At 40.8% G+C, this 18,448-nt stretch overlaps 1 protein-coding gene across 1 annotated transcript in view; it reads right to left on the reverse strand.

The window, feature by feature from the left end:
* jade2 (jade family PHD finger 2) overlaps positions 1–18,448 on the reverse strand; it is a 172,526-nt gene that overhangs the window by 112,843 nt on the left and 41,235 nt on the right. The window contains exon 4 of the mRNA XM_020635492.3: positions 1,875–2,032. Within this exon, the coding sequence (XP_020491148.1) occupies positions 1,875–2,032 (158 nt within the window). The remainder of the gene's footprint in view (positions 1–1,874; positions 2,033–18,448) is intronic.

Consider the following 18,448-nt stretch of genomic DNA (forward strand, 5'->3'; position numbering starts at 1 on the left):
AAATGAAGTCAAATACAAACAAATATAATCTATCATTTGTCTTTCATCTTTCTTAAGACTTCTGACTTTTTTGTTTTATAGTATAGAAAATGAATGAGCTCTTCTCAACTCAAACAGCTACTAAAAGACTTTTCACTCATTTGGGATTTGAGGTGTCCTCTGAAGGTTTGTCAATTTATTTTGCAACTTAGATTGAACTCAGGTTTTTGACTTTTTAGAGATGTTTATTTTTTTTTCATTCAGAACAGCTCTTCATTTTGTGTAGTAACTATCTAACAGAGCTCATCTGATTTTGATTTGTGGCGCACAAACAAAGCTCAGTACTCTTTTTTTCCGCATTATGACCATTTCAAATCAATTTAGCATTTTTTTTGACCACTGAAAAATTGACTGCCGACATAAAATTATGAAATGGATTTTGTAACTTCTTGCCACCATTTGTGCCTTTTAGTAGTGCTTAAATAGATTAAGGAAATGTTTGACAACAAAAGGCCTTCTGTTACATGACACACGAAGAAAAGCCTCCAAGTAGAAACTAAGGCAACACCAAACCTTTGGATGAGCAGCACACTTTTCTCAGCATATAACTTGTTGTGTTCTACAACTTTTTGGCTGCATCAAAAGTATACAAGCCTTTACTTTGAAATCTAAATGGAAGAAGCTTTACCTATTACCAGTATGTGCATTTTTGTTTTGCTTATGGATCCTCCTGTGCATGTGGTTGTCTTGAGGCAGGCAAATAAATCATGAATATAGAAATTCTGAGTTTAGGGCGCGCGTCCCATGGATTGAGACTCTCGTCTCGAGCGGTAGGCCCGGGTTCACTTCCACCCATGGCCCCTTTCCGCATGTCATTCCCCACTCTCTCTCCCTGGTTTCTGACTCTATCCACTGTCCTCTCTCTGCATTAAAGGCACGAAAAGCCAAAAATAAATCTTAAAAAAAAAAAAAATCTAACTTAGTATCACATCAGTGGATCATTTGCCTGTCTCCAAACAAGTAAACCATGGTGTGTGTGCGCGTGTGTGTGGTTATATGTCTGCTTGTGTGTGGCCTCCTGGTATGACATGTGTGTCTAAAAGGCATTACCAGGCAGTCTGAGTATTTTCATTAGTTCCTAGAATGCCAAATGAACCACATGGGCATGAGAAGCAGCTGCAGGAGTACTAGAGAGCCACAACAGCCTACCAGGGGGAGAGGAGAGAGAGGGAGAGAGAAAGAGAGAGGGGGGGGGGGGGGGGACATACAGACATACAGACAGACAGAGATCCAGAGACAGGCTAATTTGCAGCAGCATGAAAGTGAATAAAAGTGGGTCGAAGTGCATGTCTGCGCACATCTGCCTACTAGCTTGCTTCACTTTATGATGTGTTTGTGTGTGTGCGTGTTTTGCATGAATGCTTACATGTGCAAATGGTTTCAGTACGATTGTGCCCATGTTGTGAGTGTTTCCTATGTCTGCACCATTCCATTTACAGAAGAATAAATGCTAAAATATATTAAGCATTCTACTGTGTAGGACTCTCGTTTTTTTGTAGATGAGTAATCTCAGGGAGAAGTGTAACTCTTTTTTTTTTTTTTTTTTAATTATGAATGAATTTTGGACTAAAATCTAAAACTTCATTGAACTTCAGTGACAGTTCGAGGTCTTGATGGTATCAATTAGTCATGGCAAACCAAAGTTCTGTGCAAAGACCTTTTTGTGTTCACATGGTCACGTAATGTCTAAGTTTTCCACAGAAACACTGCAGCCAGAGGACACAGGTAGTGAATGACTATGGACAGCTACAGAAACAATCCTTTATGTGCTACTCTGCTGTTCCTTGCTTGAGTTGATAGCTTTGTTGGCTGTAAATGATTGATGTTTGTCCTACCTGACCACAGGCTCTGGTATGGCCTCCAGGCTGGCGGGGACCTGAACACCCTTCTCCCACTCTTGTCTCCATGGGTCGGAGAGTACATAGAAGTCCTCAGGGCCGAGTTGGGCTGAGTCTGGCAGCTTCATGGCTGTGATGAAGTCCGTGCGAAATACCTGCATAGAGAGTAAGACAGAAGGAGGAGATCAATGGTCAAATCCAGTGAAGTAATTTACCTCTTCTTCTTGCATACATCTTTAGAAGGTGGTGTTGCTGTGAAGAGCAGGAGGTCATGTTGGCGGGACAAAAAAAAGGAACCATTATAGACATTACTCATGCTCAGGCGATCTGTTTCACAATATTTGATCTATTCATTTACCATGACTCCAACCTCTACATTTTAAAAATACTGCTCCTGTCCAGAGAGATCTCCAAAGATCCCCACAGTCTGTGGGATCCTTATAAAGTACAAAAAAACACTGTCAGCATCAAGTACTCCATCGTTTCTTTGGACCATAAATCATAAAAGTGAACTTAATATAGAGCATTTTTATTTGCACTTCACCTTGACCACAGCTCAACATTAGAGTTACATGAGTGCAGGTGAAGAACGTAAAGAACAGATTTAGTGTTTAGTGGATTTTTGCCTTTATTCTTCACTTTGCAGTATTGACTAGATCCATATCTTAGGCTCACTAAGGCAATAAATCATCATCTCTGCAGTGATATAAAAGCTCCCCTGAACATAAGAGTGATAATCGGATTTTTTTGGGTCATATCATGTTTTTACAGTACAAACAAATTGTGTTCCGGTTGTGCCTTATGGCTGTTCAACATGAGTTTGGTTCTGCTCGAGGTTTCTGCCTGTTTAAAGGCAGTTTTCCCTTTCTACTGTACAACGTAGGAGCCACTATGTCCTCCTTCTAAGTTTTGGTCTGGTGCTAAATGGTCTGTATTAGTTTTGACCAGAGACGGCAGGCGGTTTTAATGCTCCCCAACACGGCCATTTTGGCATCCCTCGGTTTGCCAGGATACCAACAGGTGTTACAGCGATGGAAGAGGACAAGGAGACTGGTTCAGCTATCACTGATTCTACCCGACCTCATAAGCCGCTGCTTTTTTCTAATAAGCTCCACGACCAGAAATGTGGTAAAAGAAGGATAAATATTGGAAATACTTTTGAAAAATGGAGAGAAGTTAGAGCGCAGAAAGGTTTCAACACCGACGAAGAGCTGACTCCAGTAAGGAGGGGGCAAGGGTCCAATGTTTTGAATTTGGACTGCAGCACCGATTATTACATGCTAGGTGTCAGAGTTGCATATCGCTCCTTTAAAGAGACAGCAGCTGAAACAAACTGGCACAACAAGGCCAAAAAAAAATCTTTAAAAAAAAAAAAAAAGAATACCACGTTGCTATTAACTGACATACAATATATAACACCCTATCACTGATATAAGAGAGCTTAGTGGTATTTCCTTAAGTCATCATCTCTGCAGTGATATAAAAGCTCCCCTGAACATAAGAGTGATAATCGGATTTTTTTGGGTCATATCATGTTTTTACAGTACAAACAAATTGTGTTCCGGTTGTGCCTTATGGCTGTTCAACATGAGTTTGGTTCTGCTCGAGGTTTCTGCCTGTTTAAAGGCAGTTTTCCCTTTCTACTGTACAACGTAGGAGCCACTATGTCCTCCTTCTAAGTTTTGGTCTGGTGCTAAATGGTCTGTATTAGTTTTGACCAGAGACGGCAGGCGGTTTTAATGCTCCCCAACACGGCCATTTTGTGCCACGGTTGTGCCTTATGGCTGTTCAACATGAGTTTGGTTCTGCTCGAGGTTTCTGCCTGTTTAAAGACAGTTTTCCCTTTCTACTGTCACTTTGCTAAATGTTGCAATGTGCAGTGGTGATGGGGGATTAATGTTGGGTCTATGTAAGTACCAGTAATATAACCGAGAGTCTGGTTTAGATGAAAGTGTCTTGAAATAACCTTTGTTATCAATTGGCGCTATACAAATAAGGACTGACTGATCAACAGATTGAATGGGAATGACTATAGTATTAGAATACAAGGTTGATAATTATATTTGTTCTTACTCAACACTGCTGGGTTTCTGCAGCTCCAATACAAGTTAGGATCACACAGAGACCTGTATCAAGATCCAAAAGCTCTCTTCAAAGAACATGAGCACTTTGAATCATCATAATTGAGACAGAGAGTTTTTTTAAGTACACATTCCAAACTATTGGGACCAAACAGAGAAACTGAAGCTGTGACAAGATCATCAGTGAGTGACATTTCCTAAAAATGCTTCTGAGAGGAAAAGGTCTCCTTTCATTACAAATCAGTTTCCTGAGTGTCCTCACATCTTTTCCTCAATCTCACAGGAGGTGGTTTCTCATTCATCTTTATTGCCTCCTCATTTCCCTCACTTACATCTGTTCATAACATGTCCTTTTAGCGTCTCACATTGAAGGCACTCGGATAAAATTAAACATGCGATGGAGGGGAACGGGGAAGAATGTATGTTGGATGAGGAGTGTAGATTGAGGGAGAATCGAAATAGTTTAAAACGAAAAGGAAAAATGAAGAAGCGAGGGGAGGACTTAAGAGTTGTTGTGGTCACAGGAATCTCAACTCCAAATGTTGATACAGACCTTACGACCTTTAAAGCGTAATGTAAACCTTTAAATGAATGTACTTCTCTGTATACATGGTGATTCTTTGATTTTTTTTAAATTGTTTTAGATTTTTGACATATCACACAGGAAACAGCTGAATGTTTAGCATTTGAACAAACCAAATAAGACGCATTGCATCATAACCAAACATATTGTATCACATCGTATCAGATCGAATTCTATTGCATCGTACAGAACTGAATCTAACAATTTCTTATGGTATTGTATTGTGACTTATCATATCTTATCTTAACTACACATTTGTATTCTAAACACGTAAAATGACAAAAGACTGTAACAGGATGAGAGGATAACAGAAAACAAAGCCAGGTCTGTTTGTGTGTGATTTAGTTTTTTGAAGACCTGAGGGAGTGGGCGGATACAAGTAGACACAATCATTCTTGAGCGTTTTATAAAAACACACACACTCACAAACACACACACGCACACACACACACAGTCTGTCTGTCTGTCTGCCCTAACAGGGACCTGAAGCAATGATATAATCAGTCATAAAGTCAAGGACATCAGCCAAGTATACACACACAACACACACATACACCCTTCCCCGAAAGCACAGAGAAACACACACACTAAATCAACTGTATGACTTCACTCTACATTTTATCATTACTTTATAAGCCCCCTTATCCCTGTCTTATTAGCTCTGCCCCTCGATCCCTCTCCCTCCACCCCCCCATCTCTATCCATTAATCTCTCCATTTTCCCTTCCTCCAATTCCCCCGTCCTCGTGATGACTCCTAATGTGGATATGTTTCCTGTTTTATTTTGACCGAATAATCCCCAATGTAGAAGAGTTGCCAATAACAAGAGGAAGATTGAATATAACAATACTATTCAATAACAATATGGAAGTATTTTAAAAAATAAAGTGCAGTCTAAGCTAATCAAAGGCTCTTGAGTTAAAAAAGGAAACTCAGAGTTAAATCATCAGAGCAATTCAAAAGCACTTACAGCATGCAACGGGTATATGAGGCTGTGTTATGGCATGGTAGTTATTTAGGCTAATTGCATTAACATGCTAATCTATCTACCATAGTAATGCTAGCATGCAGATGTTCAGTAGGTATATTGTAAACCACGTTTTCATCTGAATGTATTGTGTAAAGTGAAAGTGATTTGCTAATATAGATAATTAACTCCAAACATTGAGAAGTCTCCTCTAGACTTTTAGATGAGAGAAGAAGCCAAAAATGTTTATTTCAAATCAGGGAAAGAGGAGGAGAGAAGAAAAAAGAGAAGACAAATGACCAAGAATGAAAGAAGTGAGATTAAAAAAAAGAGGGAAAAGGAATTGATGCCAGTGGTATTGGATAGAGAGAGTGAAGACCATGATGGACGAGGATGAGTCTGTTCTAAGTGCATGTGTGTGTGTGTGTGTGTGTGTGTGTGTGTGTGTGTGTGTGTGTGTGTGTTTAAGGGTGAGTCACAGTGCAGTATATAAAAGAGCATATCTAAAAGCAGCATTATTACCTTGCTTGCATGGCTGCCTCCATTGTCTAATACGTAATGGATCAAGAGAGTATGAGCCTGTTTGTGTGTAAACAACTGTAGTTGAGACAAGCTGTGTGAGTTTGTTTGATTTGAATCCAGCACTGACTATCCATGTGTGTGTTTAAGTGTTGCCTGTACATGTCTCTCTACAGCTGGCCTAAGTGTCTGAAAATGTGTGTGTGTTCTGGAAGTGTTAATGTGTGAAACCAAGGACACTATGTACCTTGTCTTTCCCTTTAGCACTACGAGAGGTGGACAAACAAGCAAGAAAGCAAGTGTGATCTGTGTTTTTTCTCTTCCACCTACCACCCTTACTCTTTTTGATCCTCTCTCCAGTGGACAAAAAAAAGTACAAGAAAGGGGAAAGAGAGTGAAAGAGATAGGAAAATGCAGGAAAAGAACTGGGAAGCTAAAAGAGGAAGACGATGAAGATGAGAAGGGAAAGAGAAAAAGGGAGGTAGAGGAGAAGAGAGAAGAGAAGAGAGGAGAGGAGAGGAGAGGAGAGAGGAGAAGAGAGGAGAGGAGAGGAGAGGAGAAGAAGAGAGGAGAGGAGAGGAGAGGAGAGGAGAGGAGAGGAGAGGAGAGGAGAAGAGAAGAGAGAAGAGAGGAGAGGAGAGGAGAGCGATATAACCTCGTATTTTAATGTTGTATAACATATATAAAAGGAATTGGGCATATGAACACATATTCACACGACTCCCCACGTGTTTGTATGGTTGCTTTTAGCTGCTACTGAAAACACCAACAAACAAAAAAAAGGGTTTCAACAAAATAAAATGTGGGGACTTTTATTGCGAAGGATTTCTCAGAAATACACTATGTATGTCATTATATTAACTGAGCTTTAGCAAAGCTACAATTAGCATATAATTTCAATAACACTGTCGTGAGTTTTGGTGCGTACAGCCACTCCTTTGACCACGAGTCACAGCCAAAGCCCGCTTCTTTTAATCAACACTGAGACATCAGTTTTAATACACGTTCAGCAGGTAGAGCCGTTGTAATAGAGATCCAAATGAATTCCAGCAACTGGCCAATGTTAAAGCCCAAGACAAATAGAGAGAGACGTGTCGTTAGCCAGCACACGTTCCAATTTGCTGGAACTTGGAGAGGGGAGAGTCCAGGTTGACCTGATTGCTCTGCCACAGTTCACTTTCATTGTAAACACTGACACCCACTCTGACACGAGGAGGCGGCGAGCGGTTTGGTCAGTGACAAATCGGTTTGGTCAGCGACAGTGAGACTGCTGGCTCTGCTCTGAACGTGAGAGATTTTAACGAAGGAGGCCGAGTACTCAATCTGAGACACTGTCTGCCACAAATCAATATATAAACACTACTTTTATTTACCCGCCACTGTGGCTGGTAGGCTGAGCAGTTGTTGTCTCGTGTGTGCACTACAACCAAACACGTGTTTTTAAACCAGCAATGATGCTATTGCAAAAATCCATGTTGTGGCAGGACGTAATACAGGTGCTGGTATTGATACAGGTTTACACCCCCCCCCCTCCCACCCCCCATCCCTAATGAAGAAAGAAGAGGGACAAGGGAAGACAATAAAGCAATGAAAGGCAAGGAGCAAGAGGAAACGGGGAAAGAAGAAAGAGAAGGTAAGAGGAGAATAGTGTAAAAGACAGGAATACAGAGAGAGAAGGAGGAGAGGATCTCAGTAAATCAGTTTTATTACTGTGTGTTTGTACAGGAACGAGTGCAGCTAATTAATGAGTAGGAAACACTATTACAAGCTCCCGCAGTTTTATGGTCTGCCTTGTTTCTCCCTCTCTCTCTCTCTCTCTCTCTCTCTCTCTCTCTCTCTTTCATTCTACATCCTGCTCTTACTCTCCTCTGCCCTGTTACTATTTTTCTCTCTCCCTTTCGACAGGCCGTTGGATGTCACCCAGGCTCATTGATGGATGACGGGCAGGCAGATGTAAGACGAGCATTATAAAAAAATGTGTTGAGCGGGTAGAGAGGCTGAGAGTCAAACAGGTGGAGGACAGAGGGTGAAGAGTTGACTGTTTCCAAAAGTCTGAAGCAATGCAGAATTTAAAATGCAATTAAATTCACTTCTCACAGAGTCAAACAACACATCGGGTAGGAGAATGAAAAAAATGAATTAAGAGTTGATTAGATGTTTGTCTTCTGCAGAATCAGTTGATGTCAGCTGTATTTCAAAAGAAAAGGCATTTTGCTGTTTTATAACTGAGCAGATAATGAAGACTTATGACTACAAATGTCATTTCTGGCTCCTTTTTGTGGACTGTTGTGCAACAAGCCCCGAAGCAGCAATGGAAACTCTGTCAGTAATCACTCAAAAAAGTGCACTTTCTTTTTCCATTTCTCGCAAGATTTATACATCACTGGAAAGATTTTACACACCGATTAACTTTAATAACTTTGTTCTGAGACCTTGTGATTGAATTTGGCTTTTTCCACTCAGCATTCCAAATTTCATAAATCACAATTTGCTAAATAAAATATTGATTGTTAGCCCAGCATTAAACGGAGAGGGAACTATGCAGTACATTTGCAACAGAACGACAGAAACTCTCCTTTTGCATGCAATTATTCTATATGTCATCACTGTAGTCAGCAACTTACAGCCATTACTTATCAATTGTGTTTGCCTAATTCTGCCACAACCATTTTTTTGCTTAAAGACAGAAAGAGGCAGGTAGTAAAAGCCTAATCTACTGTTCCTTCAATCATCATCAAATCATAAACATGTTCTATAATATCCTCAACTTTCTTCTGTTCTGCACAATATGCTGGGAATACATTATTCAGTTTGACCTAAAATGACAAGTTCCGAAACAAACCATGACTCAGCAACAATCACAGTACTTCGTTTTTGATTGAAGAAAGTCTCAAATGTGACGGGCTGCTGTGCAGAAATCATTTGAATCTGAAAATCTCAAGTTTCCCTCTTTTTGTTCATCTGTCAGGTATGCATGACAAACTATCAGAGTGCAAAGAGATCGATGACCTCCTAACTCAAATTAAACAGATAAGAATGAAAACAGATAACAAATCCTGGCCCGACAACCTCGTTTTGATTATTTATTACTACAAGCACTATAAAGTATTTCTTATGGAAAAGGAAAACATTTACACAAAACAAGTGTTGCACACATGCACACGCACGCACACCACCCTGTATCCAGTCAGTGAGTCAGTAGGTCAGTGTGCTATGCTGAGTGATGGGCTGTATCAATGCTGGGCTCTCATTAAGTCGAATCTAGATCTGGACTGATGACATGTTCAAGGAATGTGTGTGTGTGTGTGTGTGTGTGTGTGTGTGTGTGTGTGTGTGTGTGTGTGTGTGTGTGTGTGTGTGTGTGTGTGTGTGTGTGTCTGTAAGCTTATGTGTGCTGGTAGGGGTCTGCCAGCCTTTCTGGCATAATAATCATTAAAAAAATATCAAAAACACACACATACAGAGCTCAGTGTTTAAGAAATTCTGTGTGAAAACAAAGCGTCAAAATGCTTTGCAGGGGGAAAAGACAGTAAACAGGAAGAAATTCTTCATAACACTGTACAGGAAACATCAAAGTTACACATTATGTGGCTTGTTTTACTTACCACTACCACAACTGCTCCCGTCATTACGACCACCTCTTAACCTTTTAGCTTTTACAAAGTTGACCGTTCATTAAATATGGAACAATCCACATGTCATTATGTGAGTCTTTGCCAGCACTGATTCAGCCTGTTTGTGTGCTGTATGGGGCAGTTTTTTAATCTGTCTGTCTTATTTTTTTGGGACTGTCTTACATCTCCATCTGCAGAGCGATGAAAGATTAGCGCTGCCTGCTTCCGACTGAGCCGAACAGTGCAGAAACCACAGAGGAAGACTGTTGAAAGCTGACATTTTAAACCAGGAAACACACTCACACTCAGCTGATAGAGAGACACACTGACATGTTCACAATGATACTAGAGCTGGAACAAACATTCAAATAAGCACAGATGGAAAAACAGATACAGTACTTACACACCTTAACACACAATGAACACAAATACACATAAATACACACAGGGCCAGATTTACTAAAGGTTTGCGTGTCTTAAAACGTGTGTAAGCTTGATACCACCAGCAAAAAAAGCGCTATCTGATCTACTAACGGCGTGCAGTGAGGATTGTGTCTTTCATATGAGCAAAACAACACGCATTGTCCATTTAGTACGTTTGCCTTAATGAATATGCAATATGGGCCTTTCTGCCCTAACGTGCAAAAATACTGGGAGGAGAAAATGCAAAGAAGTTAAGTTAGTACACGCATTGCGATTTACTAAACCTGACAAAAATTGCGGTGATTGTGACGGTGTCTGAATTTAACACCTTTGAAAAGAACGTGCTAACCCAGGAGAACAGTGTCACACACAACAGGCTGCTGTTACTGAAATTAGGAGGAGACATAGGCACAACAAAAGAAGGCATAAAGATCGCGCTTTTCCCCACATGTGTTTACATGTTTCAAATGACAGAAAAATAAATGGCATGCATTTATTTTTTTATTTGATTCAATATTCTAATCGTGAAGGAAGAGAAACACCATGATTAAACTACAGGCTATTGTTGCCTTTTTATAGCCAAACAAAATTGAACATTCACAGCCTCTGCATTCTAAAGAATTTCAACATTGACGTTTATGTCTTCCTATTTCCCTCTTTTCGCCAACATTACATTTTAAACTGGGGATTTCCTTTTTCTCAGGTCGCGCGTCTCTCCCCCAGCTCGCCCTCTCCATAATGCGCTCGTCACCTCCCTTTAAAGCCCGCTGCTGCCACTCTGTAGGATGCTTGGATTGGGGGACCTCACCACTGTTTGTACCCCCGCCTTTGATACCTCTTTCCAGGACATTTATGTCCAATCAGACACAGCGCTGGCCAGCTGTCTGGTGCGCAACAACGGTCCGAGTGTAGAGCGCCCACAGAGGACACAGCTCGCACCTCCTGCGCAATGTATGACACTTCATTCTTAAGATGAAGGGAAGAAAAGAGAGGCCCTGTTTAATGCCGAATTTAATATTTTCTTATAACCAAAATTTTCTTTGTAATATTCAGATTTATCTCCTATAACTCAAAAGTATTGTGCGTTTATTTGCCTCTCCCACTAATACCTATTTTGCGCTTGCAGTCATCCGGCTTTCTGTCCAAACTCTCTGTGATGTAAACCAGTAGAACACGCAAAAACCTAACTTAAATAGTACCGCCTCCACAAGGTTTGCACCTGTAGTCATTCACGCAAATTTTCTTCGTAGATCACCCGCAAAACGCCCACCAACCAAACGTGCAAACTTTTGGAGTGAACACGCAATTTAGTACTCTTTAATTGGGAGCTTAGTGAATCTGGCCCACAGTCACACAGGTGAACGGCAGCCCAGCTATCCAACCACATCATAAGCATTGTTTATATGATTCTGCTCAGCTTTTCCTTGAAGCAAAGTGACAAAGTGCTGTTATTTTTAATGAAAATACAACTTCAAATGAATGGAAATTGAGAGGTTAAAAACTGGGGATCGTAACATAGTGGATGTCTATTGGCGTAAAGATCTCACAGAAGAAGAAGAAGAAGAAGAAGAAGAGGATGAAGAAGAAGAAGGTTAAATCAAGTGCAAATACCGTATGCAACAAGGGATTTTAAAGCTGTGGTGTTGCCTTTAAGTTTAGTCCAGGCATGTCAGATGTAAACAAGAAGTGACTACATGAGTAAAAAAAAGCATTTGACTCGGTGACACTAGATACATGATGGAAGCAGAATCAGAGGTAGAAGCAGAGGCAGCAACAGCGTCGGTACCATCTACTCCATGTGAAAGATGACTGAGGTGACCATCATTACGAATACAAACAGGTCGGTACCTCCTCTTCGCTAAAAGTTCTAAAGGGGAAAATTACCCGTTGTATCCTTTTAAAACACAATACAGACACTTCAACCAGACATCTAGACATTTTCTTTTACAATATCTGTCCTTTTAAGGCCCTGACACACCAAGCAGACGGCAAAGTGATACGAGAAGACCATTTTCACACCGCTGTCGCGCACCACTCATATTGTAGGTAGCCTACTCGTCGAGAATAATGTCTGATTAAAAGTTGAAAATGGCACTGGCATTGTCAGCCCTTGGTCTTTTTAGCGGGAAAGGAAAAGAGGAAGCGTAGGGAACAAAAAAGGAGAAACCACACTAAATGGGTGAAAGCATGCTAGCATATTACCGCAGCAGGCTCAAGGGGCTTTCCCGAACAGGTTTTGAGAGCTGGAGTTAAGGTAGCTACTTAAATGAAACCTCCGAAAAGCCAATCAGAGTGATTCCTCTCACCAACCGCGCCGACACCATCTGACGCCGATTCAACATGTCAAATCGGCAGACGGGGGCTGACGGGTGGCGATGGTGCTGGACAAAACCTAGGGCGACGGTCTCTGACCAGCGGTGAACTATCTCCTTGGTGTGTCAGGGCCTTTACTCAAATGGCTTTCAGGTGTTTCATCCACCACTGCTCTCAAGTGAATCCCGAAAAAACATCAAATGAAATACAGATGGATTTTATCTATTAGCAATAAACATCATCCTCATATATGCAGCTATTCACATACAGTCTCTGGTTGTAACACAACTCACTCCCTGGCATTTCAGTTTTCCATGAGCATGGCAGGTGGAGCAGTGATTGAGAGGTTATACAGAAATAACAGACCCTTGTCTTAACGCAGGTGTTTCACAGCAGAATGATTCATCTGCAGGAAAAACTGTGAAGATGCTGAAAGACACCTTTAGAGAGAAAGAATATCTAATACTTCTGGAGACTTTGTGAGGTAACTATAATGCAGAATCGGCAAGAAAATGGATAAATAGAAAGTTATGCTGTTAAAGCAAAACTTTCTATTTATTGAAAGTTCATTGACATTTCATTTGCAAAAGAATAAGAAGGAGTTGGAAATATGAAAGTGTAGGACTTGTTCATTTGAAGGAAAGGAGGATAAAGCCTTGAGAGTACTGAATGAACTGTGAAGGACTATGGTCACCCTCTGGCATTGTGACATATTCTAGCGAAGGAGGTTTATCATTTTCACTTTGTACCGCCAAAAGTAATTCAGAAGAAATACCAGCAGCCGTGACGTTAGAGCTGAGCTTCAAACAGGCTCGGAGATTGACTTAACAGGCTGAAAAGAACAGAAGAAGGGCGCACATCTAACCCTGCTGAAGACAAAAGAGAAAAGAAGAAACACTGAGGTAATCAGGTATGAAACAGAGCAAGATGGAATGAAAGCAAAATGAAGGAGCAAAAGGAAAGGAAAGACAGAGAGGCGGGGAATGATGGGAGGAGGGGGGGGGGGGAACAAGGAGGAGAGAGGACAAGGAATGAATAAAGGGGGGAGAGTTTGTTTCTTTCTGCTGGGCATCATGGCTACCTGGACCAACACAGTGCGTCATGGCTGATGTCGACTCACAGAGAGAGGAGGCTAATTTTAGCAGCCACATCACAGCACAGAGACGGGCTCTGGTGATTGGCTGCTTGGAAGGTCCACGGGACGGAGGAAGGTGTGTGTGTGTGTGTGTGTGTGTGTGTGTGTGTGTGTGTGTGTGTGTGTGTGTGTGTGTGTGTGTGTGTGTGTGTGTGTGTGTGTGTGACTGTGAGTGTTGAGTGGTTGATTAAGAGTGAGAAAAAGATGGAGAGGGAGAGAAAGAGGTTGACGAGAGGCAGTATGAGGGAGCAGAAGAGAGCTTGTGCGTTTTCTTGCGTGCGTGAGAGAGAGAGAGAGAGAGAGAGAGAGAGAGAGAGAGAGAGAGAGAGAGAGAGAGAGAGAGAGAGAGAGAGAGAGAGAGAGAGAGAGAGATCAGTGAATTAGTAGAATGACTCAGTGATTTCAGCATGAACACATGCAGACACCCAAAACACTTTACTTCAACATTGCCAAGGCAGGAGTCAGACAAAATGTACTGAACGTAATATATTTCTGTCCTTTAGGGAATTGATCACGTTTTGGGTGAATTTCCAGTTGGTGTTGATGGTAAATAGGTTGACTGATGGAGTCAGTCATAGAGAAAGCTGCACATGTTTGGGCTGTGTCATCAATGAACTGGGATGCATGGCTCATGAGTAGACAAAGCAGTAGGGCTGCAACAATGAATCAATATAATCGATAAATAAAGATGGATTATTAAAAAAAAGATGGCAACAAAGTTAACTATCAATTGGTTGTGTTGTGTGATTATTACGTCACTCTCTGTGAATTTGAGCTGTTTACGTCACATGCACACCTGTGAGCAGAGTTTTTCATAGTATTTTGTCAGCTCAAGCTGAGTTGAAATGTGCTGTAAAAATAAACGTTACTTCCTAATAATGTAATGACTAAGCTGTAAGTGTTCATTTTCTGAAACAGAGAAAAAATATGACGATAAAAATATTTTTTCCCATGAGAAAGAAATTAGAAATTAGTTCATTAGATAAAGTCTTTACGTCATGAGAAAGGACTGAAATGTATGTGGTGGTCAAAATCTATAATATATGATATTTTCCACTACTGTGGACCGCTACCTTTCTGTCCAAATGAAGCAGGTGAGAGGAGAGGTGTGTGGCACATAGGATGTGAGTGAGGAGTTAGGTAAAACAAATATCTTTTACTCAAGTTGCATAGCACGTTTTGTGTGGTTTTAGTCCTTGGCCTTTTGACGCAGCAAAGCCTGTCAACATTTAGTTTGTGGTTTAGTTTTTTTTTTAACTGCAATGAATCTATTCATCAAAAAACAATTGACCCATAAATCAATTATTAAAGTTAGTCGCACCCAAAATGGCAGGAACATGTTGTTTAGTCATATAAAACAGTGTTAAGTAAAAGAGGGATTTTTAGAGAAATAGAAACTGTTTCAAAGTACAGCTGCACACACACACACACACACACACACACACACACACACACACACACACACACACACACACACACACACACACACACACACACACACACACACACACACACACACACACACACACACACACACACACACACAAAAACTTCTAAATCTCCTCTATGCACTTAACAATCGTCTTAGCTTTTGTTTTCTACTGCTACAGCAATGTTTCCCCACATTTTTCTTTATCAGTGGGCCACAGGCCTCTGAAAAATGGCAGCCTCACTCCAATTTATTTCTCCTCTCCCCAAGCTGGCCGGAGAAGGGGAGAGAGGGAGGCGAGCTTAGTGCAAGAAAAGGCAGAAGATATATATTAAACAGACAGACAGGATGGACACACAAGGGGAAAAGGACGCATTTGGCTCGCCGGATAACTCTTAAAAAGGCGTCCATTGAAAGAAAAGAAGATCAGAAAAAGGCAGATGAACAGTAGCAGGAAATGAAAAGAAACTCAAGTGCACATTCAACTGGCCCTAGTGTCTTCTCCTGATGTTCTTCCAGGAGGAGCCTTTCATTGTGGATCTTATGTTTACCATTGCTTTTTTCCCTTTTCTCTCCTTTTTAAAGCTTTGAAAATGGAGCTGGATTTTAAACAGTGGTTGAGGTGGTCAGAGAGGGAAAAAAATGCAACGAGAGAGTAGACGAAGAAGAAAGAGAGGTCCCGTTAGAAGAAGATAAGCTATCTAGAAGACACGTGCTTTGAGTAAGTGTCCTACAATAGCCAAGAAACTGCCTGGGAAAATAATATAGACTGGATTAGCACACAGCCCAGGTGTTCTGATAGTAAATATCCATGACATTTTTCATAACATGCTACTCTCCATCCTGATACACTGCAAAACCAGATCGACCTTTAGACATCTCATGAAATCTGCTACAAGTGCTGTTGAAAACACTTAGAGGAGGTTCTTTTCCAGGACAAGCACTTTGCATTTCAGACAGCAGCACCCACCGTTTGCTTCACGAAAAGTGATCAACATTTAGGTGTTTTGTTTAAAATATAGAAGGGGTAGGTCTCTGGAGAAACACCAAGAATGACTGCAAAGTTATTGTGCACTAAAGAAGCTCAATGATAGCTACATAGGATCAGAAACAACATTTTGTCTACAATAAGGGAAAAAATGCCTAGCGGTAAATCTGTATCAATACTATTACGTTCTGCCACAATATTGATTTTTGCAATACCGTCATCACCAGTTTAAATACATGTCTTTGTTCGTAGTTCACACATGAGGAAACACCAATTAATCACCCTAGTTTGGCGGGAAAATACAAGTAGCTTAAAATATTGATTTGATAGACTACAGCTCAGATTGAGTCCCCCAGTCTCAAGCATGTTTCCCTCTGACTGTAGTCTCCTCATGTCAGAGTGGGTGTCAGTGTTTATAATGAAAGTGAACAGTAATTAGGTAAACTTGTACTCTCCCCTCTCCAAGTTTCAGCCACTAACAGCAACATTTAGTGGATGTGTTGGCTTGTAGCACATCTCTTTCTGTCTGTCTGGGGCTTTAACATAGGCTATGTGCTGGAATGGATTTGCATCTCCATTACAACATGTCTTTCTTCTGAACGTTTGTTAAACGGACGACTTGCTTGTCTTAAGGCCAAAATGATAAAAAGAAGTGGAATGTGGCCGTGACTCCGGCTGTAAATACTACAACTCCTCAGCTAGCTCCTCAGTTCATTTAATGATAAACATATTGTATTTCAGAGAGATTCTTCACAATAAAAGCCCCCACTTATCATGAGCTTGAAACACTTTTATCATTAAAGAGTCATAGCAGGAATTGTGGTGTACTTATACTATCCTTTTTTCCACTAAAATCAAAAAATTGTGACGTGAATCTCAGGTCACATCGAACACCAAAACTTCATAAATAAATCATTTTAATTCGTTTGGTCTTTAACAATCTCCTGAAAGCATTAACTATTCCTCACACTTGCTGGAGTTATGTAAAGCTACGGTCCCTGTTTAACATAAAGTTACAAACAATATTGGGCTTGGAAAAGAAAGGGAGGGGTTAAACTATTGGATAAATGGATAAAAACCACATTAATCAGTGACTTCAAACTTCCTGCAAACCAAATACTCTTAAAGCACATGAATTATCTCAAAATTAAGATAGCACATCCGGCATCGTATAAATTAAACATTGCATTTGTAGCTAAATCTTTTGAAGGCACGATGGGTTAAACTATAAAACCCCTCGTCAACCCACTAGGCCAAAGGTTCTACATGTTCTACTCAATTCTATAGAGTCAGACATGATTCAGACGGTATCTTGTTCTTGCGAGAAAGCTGCCCAACAAGCGCCAAGCAGGGGAAAGAGAGAACCAGTCTGTAGGTAAAAGAGGCAGATAAAAGCGACAGTGAAAGGAAACACATTATCACCCGCTAAACTGAATCACTTGCATCAACAGTCTTCACCGACTTGACACTTTGAAATTACACATAAAAGACCTGATAGTAACGTGAAAAGGATTTCCTCTTGCTCTTTCTGTAGTCCTTTCTCCTGCCTCAGATCTGAAATGTCACATCCGCAGCTATTAGCAAAACTTCATACTGCTGAGCCCCTGAAAAGGCACTCAACCTACAATTTATGCCCCTCATTAGCGTCCAAAAAGACAGTGAACGAGTCCTTTAGAGATTTCTCTGAACACCAGCTCCTCATCATGAGCGCTCGGCCTGAATGATGCGTGGAGCGGCGGAGCTCCCCTCCACGCCAAGGGCAGGCTGATTGCCAAGTCTTTACTCAAAGGTCATGCAATTAAGCTTTGTTCCCACTTCAATAAGGATTTGACTGACTGAATGTGCCCCTCTGTTTACACAGATGTGATTCTTGGCCTCTAGCATGCTAAAAGTCTGCCCTCTGTTCATGTTCTCCATCATGCATTCAGAAGAAATTAGTCTGAGACAGGGGATAAAGGCAGAGATGATCATCCAGACAGCTTTTCCACAAAGTTTTATGCAAAAATCAATATTCAGGAGTACAAATCGGAGGTTCAGTAAACTGGGTCATGAGCCGAAGGCTTCTTCTTGGACTGGAGTCTGAATTTAAAAAAACTCTTCTCCCAGACCATGGACCTTGTCCTTGGTAAGACACTAAACCTGAAAACTGCTCTACACAATCTAAAATCCCTGTGATTATAAACATTCAATTTAATAAGGAGTTGGCACTTGCTTAATCATGTGACAAGCATACTGATTATTGGAGTTCTTCCAACAGATAATAGCATCTGTATCATCTGCCGATATCACATTACCTTATAATATCTATCAGGTAGTCAATGTCCTGGTAAATCATCATGTGATGATATCAAACAACAACATTACAAAACTAGCGGGCAGTGTCCTGTCAGACCAAACAAAAAATATCAGGCAAAGTGAGTTTTCACCAGTTATATATGATATTTTGTAACCAAACTGGTAATGGAGGGTTACTAGATATCAGGATCAATGTGAGGGATATAAAAGATATGTGTACTTCTA

The sequence above is a fragment of the Labrus bergylta genome, chromosome 14 (genome assembly GCF_963930695.1).
Source record: "Labrus bergylta chromosome 14, fLabBer1.1, whole genome shotgun sequence".
Lineage (NCBI taxonomy): Eukaryota > Metazoa > Chordata > Actinopteri > Labriformes > Labridae > Labrus > Labrus bergylta.